An 8,570-nucleotide genomic window follows, 5' to 3' on the forward strand; every position below is an offset into this window, starting at 1 on the left:
TAGAAAGATGAGGAAGAGAAAAAAAATCAATATTTTAAATTAATTTAATAATTAATTTTTTGTATATACATAATAAAATTGATTATACATATAATAGTTAATTTTTTGTATACACATAACAGGACATACATTATGGTCTCAATCAAATCAAATTTTTAAATGAGGTTTCAATTATATGTGTAAGTTGTATTATATCTGGAATTTGGCTTGTGAAAGTGATTAAGCAACCATTATATTACAATGACCTAGAGCAATTTTTCTCTCTATATTTTCATGCATGAGAAATAATAGACAAGTCATTATTATTTCTTTTAAGATCATGTGATGGATATATATATATATATATATATATATATACAACTAGCTTGGATCTTGTTTGCCCACACACTCAACTTTGATCTCTTAATTTTCCTTTCTCAGAAGATAGAAATGATATAGAGGGGTCAGAGAGGGGTTAATATGTTCCTAGAAAGCATCAGAATCCAAAGGAGGAGCAAATGAATGCAACACATGCTAATGGCAAAAACATAAGTTAGGGAAAGTGGACCATTTTAGATGCTTCCCTTTTATGCCCTAGCAGGTTGTGTACCCATCTATTAATGCCTTGTGTATTAATTACCACCAAACATATCTGAAAATGAGAAGAAAATACTTTATAATAATAATAATATGATTAAAAGAAATATCTTAAATAAACAAATAATTCAAATAAATAATAATCCCAAATTGTGGTTGAACCTTACATTATTAAATTTCAGGTAAACTTAATATTTGATTGCTGAGAGCCTCAGATCAAGATTTGGTGGGTATTATCACTACAGAAGAGTATGGACATTGTGGCGGTTTTTTTATTATTAGCGGCGGTTTTAAACCGCCACAAAATCAAAAACCGGCGGTTAAATAAACTACCCTAAATAGTGGCGCAGACAATTGTTTTAGCGGCGGTTTCCAGCCACCACTAACCACTAACCACTGAATTTGTACTTAGTTACTTAACCACTTAATCGCAAATGATAAATAATTAAACGTATATTCAATATATAAACATTATGAGCCGAAACGTTAAACTCATCAAACTCTAAAAACGACACTAGTCAAATAATCAAAACTAAATGGCACATATTAAGAAAGATAACTATTTATGTAGATAGCTTAATTGATAAGTTTTGGTGTAATAATAATGTGATGAGGGAAAAAAGAGTGAGTTTGGTTAAAAGACAAGGCAAGCAGAAAAAGGGGACCATGCCTGCCTTTGCATGTGGTATTCAATGGTTTCACCTTTCCATACTATATGATTTGCCCTTCTCTTAATTACTCGCTAATATAATTGGAGAACAAAGCTTATCCCATTACATCTATTGTCACTTTCATCGAGATATATCTGATATGATCTTAACTACTCTAAACTCTATGATAGGGGACATTGTTTGGATTGTAGCTTATGTTCTATACTTTCATGCATGCCTTAACATCAATAATAATTTTGAGTTGGAAAATGATTGGGAAATTAAAAAATTTTAACCTAAAATTACTAAAAAATTTTAATTTTGACTTTATTTATATTATTTTTATACAATACACCCTTATACCTCATGTGCTAATCATAATTTGAATTATCATTAATTGAATAGTTTTTTATACGGTTATTATAATAAAGACTAATGAAATAATATCTTTCAATTGACAGTAATACTAATTTCTTTATTTTTTTAAAGGCATTAGTGATATAAATCATCATATAGCTTTGAAATTTCATTTCATGTTTTCATAATTAAAAGTTATTATTCTGATTTTTTAATCACACATTAACGGTAATATTGGTTATGCATTTAGTGTTATTTTAAAAAAATAATTTGGTTGTTTTAATAAGAGATTTAAATAATAATAACCTATATAAATTGAGTGTCTTATTAGAATATAGTTATTTTTTTTATCTGAATCGAACTAATTTGTTTATCGATTTTTGATTAATATAGTTGAATCAGTCAATTCAATTTAATTTTTAGAATTATGATATTAAAAATTATATGACAAAAGATATGATTCATAATTTGAATTTCATAAAATAAAATTTTAGTAAAAATTTTTCATATATTTATTTTTATATAAAATTGATCATTAAAAATAATTAAATAATTTAATATATTTAATTAAATTATCATTTAAAAATTTTTAGCCATCAACTTTATACAAAAATAAATCCACGTAAAGTTTCACCTAAAACTTTTTATGTCTCCAAAATATTTTCCCTTTTTTCTTTATAATAAGGAGAAACGGTAAATGGTGTTACGATATGGATGTCCATATCCATTTTATGTCTATTCAGCAAGCACTCTTGGAAAGTACATGCATTTAAGAATGTGCGGTGCATGCTTTCCAACCTTTGAAAATGTGAACCTTGAACTTGTATAAATAGAGGCTAAACCTCTGTACGTGATACAACACAAGCAAATAACAAAATCACTCCTCTTTTATGCGGCAGTCAAATACTCTTCTCCTTATATTTTTACTACAATTCTTTCTCTTCTTTTATTTTATAAGTATTTTAAATTCTATTTTCTATTACTCTTTGCATATAATATTAATAGCAATATTAACCATCTTTATTATATTGAGATTGCAACAATAAACAAATGCGATTCTCTCTCTCTTTATTTTTAATACTCCTTTCTATCTTTGTATATATATACACATTACAACATATTATATTATTATTATATATATAAATTATTATTGGGCTAATTATTTTAATACTAGAGTCTTCTATTTATACATCTCTATTATATATATCTTTTATTTCACAACACGTTTGATGGAATAGTTTAATATGTGGGATTGTGAAGCATATATGTAAATAAATAATGTAAAGAACTCTTTGTTAAGTTTTATTTTCTATGTATTTAAGTTTCAAATGTGATGTACATAAATAATGAAATATTAATATTTATGGATTTTGAAATTATTAATTGTGACAAATTTTAAAATAAAATTTCAGTATATGACATTATTTTATGTACAGTGTTTCTTAGAAAAATAATTCTGATCAAGTACTCAATTTAACTGTGCATACTACTCATTTTATTATTATTTGTTTTTGAAGAATGGCAAGGATATGTAATGAAGATGTATGCCTTGCGGATAGTGCAAGTTCACACACTATTCTCAAAAGTGATATATATTTTACCCGTCGTCGTCGTCTTGACGAAGGATTGAAAAATGAATATCTTACATTAAAAGATCCTGCAGATCTTTGAAAAGACCTTGAAGAAAGGTACAATCATCAGAAAACGGTGATACTTCCTCAAGCCCAGTATGAATGGACGCATTTGCGTTTACAAGATTTTAAATCTATAAATGAATATAATTCTGCAATGTTTCGAATCACCTCACGAATGAAATTGTGCGAAGTTAATTCTAAGGCCATCACCAGTAAAGATTGGATTTGAGTCTCCTGAATTCCTAGAAAGGATTCAAGGTGATATATGTGGACCTATTCTGCTTATTGTATGGCTAATGGAATAAGTGTTGAACATCCAGTAGCTTATGTTCACACACAAAATGGGTTAGCAGAATCACTTATTAAGCGTCTCCAATTAATTGCTAGACCCCTTACTTATGAGAACAAATCTCCCAACCTCGGTTTGGGGGCATGCAGTTTTACATGCTGCAGCACTTATTCGTTTGAGGCCAACGAGTTACCATCAGTTCTCTCCTATGCAATTAGCTTTTGGCCAGCAGCCAAATATTTTCCATTTAAGAATATTTGGGTGTGTGATATATGTTCCCATTGCGCCACCTAATCGCACCAAAATGGGACCCCAAAGAAAATTGGGAATATATGTTGGATATGACTCTCCCTCTATAGTGAGGTATCTTGAGATACAAACTGGTGATGTGTTTAAAGCCCAGTTTGCGGATTGTCATTTTGATGAATCAAAATTTCCAACATTAGGGGGAGAGAATAAGTTTCCTGAAAAGGAACTTAATTGGAATGCATCATCATTGATGCATTTAGATCCTCGATCAGGGCAATGTGAACTGGAAGTTCAAAAGATTATACATTTGCAAAGAATAGCAAATGAATTGCCTGATGCATTTTCCGATACAAAGAGAATAACCAAGTCGTATATACCAGCGGAAAATGCCCCAATTCAAATTGATGTCCCAGTAGGACAAGTAGCCACTGAAGCAAATTCACGCCAGAAGCGTGGCAGGGCGGAAAATGCCCCAATTCGAATTGATGTCCTAGTTGGACAAACTGCCACTGAAGCAAATACACGCCAGAAGCGTGGCAGGCCTGTCGGTTCCAAAGATAAAAATCCTCGAAAAACAACATACACAGAAAAGATCTTGAAAAAATTTTACATGGATAAGTCACATCCATTAAGTACCCTAATGATTGTAAGATCTTTAGATGTGAAAAAGGATCAATTCCGTCCTAAAGAAGAAAATGAAGATATCCTTGGTCCTGAAGTACCATATCTTAGTGCCATTGGAGCGCTAATGTATCTTGCTAATAATACGCGACCTGACATATCATTTGCTGTGAATTTACTAGCAAGATATAGTTCCTCTCCAACCAGAAGACATTGGAGTGGAATCAAACAAATCTTTCGATATCTTCATGGGACGGTTGATATGGGTTTGTTTTATCCCTATGGATCCAAGTCACAATTAGTTGGCTATGCAGATGCTGGATACTTGTCTGATTCACATAAAGGGAGATCTCAAACAGGATACCTGTTCACATATGGTGGTACAGCTATATCTTGGAGGTCCACGAAACAGACGATTGCTGCAACATCCTCTAATCATGCTGAAATATTGGCGATTCATGAAGCTAGTCGCGAGTGTTTTTGGCTGAGGAGTCTGATTCAATATATTCTATCATCATGTGGACTGATTGATCATAAGATAGCTCCAACTGTCCTGTTTGAAGATAATACAGCATGCATTGCTCAACTTAAGGGTGGATACATCAAAGGTGATAGAACAAAGCATATTTCTCCCAAATTCTTCTTCACTCATGACCTTCAAAATCAAGGGACAATTGATGTCCAACAGATCCGTTCAAGTGACAATCTGGCAGATTTATTTACAAAGTCACTCCCAAAATCCTCCTTTGAAAGATTGGTACATAAGATTGGGATGCGCCGATTTCGAGACATTAAATGATGTCAGCAAGAGGGGGAGACTGTACTCTTTTTCCCTTGGTCAAGTTTTTTTCCCATTGGATTTTTCTTGACAAGGTTTTTAATGAGGCAGTCCCCATTACAAAGGATATTGTACTCTTTTTCCTTCACTAAGGTTTTTCCCACAGGGTTTTCCTTTAGTAAGGTTTTAACGAGGCAATAATCCTAAATGGACATCCAAGGGGGAGTGTTACGATATGGATGTCCATATCCATTCTATGTCTATTCAGCAAGCACTCTTGGAAAGTACATGCATTTAAGAATGTGCGGTGCATGCTTTCCAACCTTTGAAAATGTGAACCTTGAACTTGTATAAATAGAAGCTAAACCTCTGTACGTGATACAACACAAGCAAATAACAAAATCACTCCTCTTTTATGCTGCAGTCAAATACTCTTCTCCTTATATTTTTACTACAATTCTTTCTCTTCTTTTATTTTATAAGTATTTTAAATTCTATTTTCTATTACTCTTTGCATATAATATTAATAGCAATATTAACCATCTTTATTATATTGAGATTGCAACAATAAACAAATGTGATTCTCTCTCTCTTTATTTTTAATACTCCTTTCTATCTTTGTATATATATACACATTACAACATATTATATTATTATATATATATAAATTATTATTGGACTAATTATTTTAATACTAGAGTCTTCTATTTATACATCTCTATTATATATATCTTTTATTTCACAACAAATGGAAAATTATTGGAGATTTTTCTTTTTGTACAGGAAAATTATTGGAGATTAATTAGTCCACTAACCCATTGGCTGGACTGTAGCTCATTGGCCCCAGCTAGTTAAATTTTGTTTACCTTGTTTCACACAAAAAGAAACTATATCTAATTATCTTCATTAAAAAGTTCTCTCTCATAATTTCCTTTTTATATTAAGTGAAAGGACTTCACGTTCACCAAAGGGTAATCAATTTTTCAGGTGTGTATATATATGTATATATACTATATAGCAATATAGCAATCCTATGAATTTATATAGCAAACAATCTTCCAATACCATAGTGCCCCTTACCATATTATTTTTATTGGAACACGTGTTAAAAAAATACACAAGGGTGCATAAAGATAAAGGTTATATAAAGAGGTAAAGCCCAAAGATCAATAATTGCAAAGAATGTGGGTATGTGGTATGAGATAGTGAAATGAAGATTTTGCTTTTAGGTTTCTTCTTTGCGACTCAACTACTCAAAATAGCTTTGTTTTGGAAGGAAGTTTGGCGTACATAGGAGAGAATAAGGGACAGATTAAGTTTCCTCTGAAAGGCAATAATCCAATTGGTGGATCCTCAAAGTGAATTTGTTGTAAACTCTTTATAGTCAAATATTAATCTTCTGCTTCTAATTAAAGAAAAAAAATTGCACTTATTATACTAGTGTATATTTTAGGTGATGCAATTGATCTCTTCCTATATCATAGATTGCAGTTGGTGAAACTAACTTATATAATTCTAGCTATCTGGTACGCTAATCAAACATGGATGAGTTTTTTTTTTTTTAATGAATGCTAACAATATAGGAAATTTTAATGATCATTTTATTATTTTAATTAGTTAAGTTATAAATTTACCATTTCAAATTTTAAACTAATTAGTCACCAAAAAAAAAAATTTTAAACTAATTATTTTCAGACACAATTAAAAAAATTCTTTAAAGTAGTGTTTGTTTTGAGGTACTGAGAACTGAATCATGTTTGTGGTACTAAAATTTCTGTCTCTATTCCCAAAATTATAGTATTTTAGTACTTCCAAAAAATGGGGACAATTTTTAGAAATGAAGATTGAAACTTTAATAACATTTTATACCTAAAATATTTTTATTTCAATTAATTAATTCCAATTTTACTACAAATTAAATTAAAATTTCATTATTGTTTTAATTTCTGTCTCCCACTTTATACCAAACATAATAGTGAGATTTATTTCAATATCTGTCTCTTAGTCTCTGTCTCTCAATATCAATCTCTCCACCAAACGCTACCTACATAAATTTAGGTTAAATACTAACCATTTTATTCCAAGGATTTAGATATCTAATAAATATCTAGATAACACTTGCTAAAAATATTTAAAAAAACTATAATGTATTAAAAACATTCACAGTAAAATTAGAAGATATATAGAAGTATTATCAGTTTTTTCTTCTTTACAACAATTAACCACCAAATATTAATTTACCTGAGTAAATAGTTTTTCTTCTTAAGAGGACTTAGTAAAAGTTTATTGTAGTGATATTTTCATTATTAAACCAAGTTTTAACTTATAAATATGTGTACGACGATAGTTGAATATGCGAAAGCAATACCTATGCTCGATTCAATAAACGGTCCATAAATTATTATTTAAAGTTCTCAATTATCTATATTTATTTGAATTTTTTTTAAAAAAAATAAAAAAAATCCGACCTGCCGGATTCGAACCAGCGACCTAAGGATTACTTTGAGATTTTCCCACTACAGTCCTCCGCTCTACCAACTGAGCTAAGGTCGGTTGATGCTTTTAGGGGGGAAAACAAAATATTTATTGTTGAATAAAACTGGATAATTTAGCTTTACCATCTAGAAAAATAAAAACATGCATCACGATCGAGAAAGGTAAATAAATAAATAGATAAAGGTGAACATAATTTGGGCCTTGATACATATAATTTTCACATAATGAAGGAAAGTGAAAAACTTAAAATACAAAACATGGCCCAACAAAAAAGAGAAATACTCGTTGCATGATATTTCCACCATATATCAATCGTATAACACTTTATTTTATTGAGCAAATTAAAGCATATTTATGAATCCTAATTCGTAAGTAACCACATTAGCTATTATTGGTGATTGCATGACGAAGAGGAAATGATGATGATGGAGGAGGAGATGGTGGAGATGGAGGAGAATAGTGGTGATGGTGTTGTTGTTCGGCATCACAATAACCTTGGAGAATATCAGTCTCTTCGGCACTGAATCCAAGAGAAGCAAGCATCTGAGGCCAACAATCATGTCCAACAATTATTATGGCATGACAACAACTAGGTCCTAAGTATGTCTCACCATTGAGGAAGAACATTATGACCTCACCCGTGCATGCTTGAAGTTGGAACAATGAATCCCAACAATTTATACTTTCCGGCTCTCCATCCACCTTCAACCTTGTTGCTAAGCTTGGATGTGCACTTTCACTCATTGATGTTGTTGCATTGGAAGCTAAGGTTGTTGCAACAAGAATAATTGTTACAATGTAAACATTGTGGTTTGTGTAATGAGCCATTTTGTTTTTGGAATATACAAGTGATTTGTGTGATGATGCATGGGCTTTATATAGAGCTAGGTTAAGCTAGTGTCATAATGAGAGGTTGAATA

At 30.8% G+C, this 8,570-nt stretch overlaps 1 protein-coding gene and 1 non-coding gene across 2 annotated transcripts; both read right to left on the minus strand.

The window, feature by feature from the left end:
• TRNAY-GUA lies at positions 7,617-7,707 on the minus strand. Its single transcript is given in 2 exon segments — positions 7,617-7,652; positions 7,671-7,707. It is a non-coding gene; the product is annotated as a tRNA-Tyr (tRNA).
• Positions 7,822-8,570, minus strand: LOC107616298 (egg cell-secreted protein 1.2-like). Its single transcript, XM_016318273.2, has one exon. The coding sequence runs from the start codon at positions 8,476-8,478 to the stop codon at positions 8,032-8,034; it is 447 nt and encodes a 148-aa protein (XP_016173759.1). The 5' UTR covers positions 8,479-8,570; the 3' UTR covers positions 7,822-8,031.

This window comes from Arachis ipaensis, chromosome B09 (genome assembly GCF_000816755.2).
Source record: "Arachis ipaensis cultivar K30076 chromosome B09, Araip1.1, whole genome shotgun sequence".
Taxonomy (NCBI): Eukaryota; Viridiplantae; Streptophyta; class Magnoliopsida; order Fabales; family Fabaceae; genus Arachis; species Arachis ipaensis.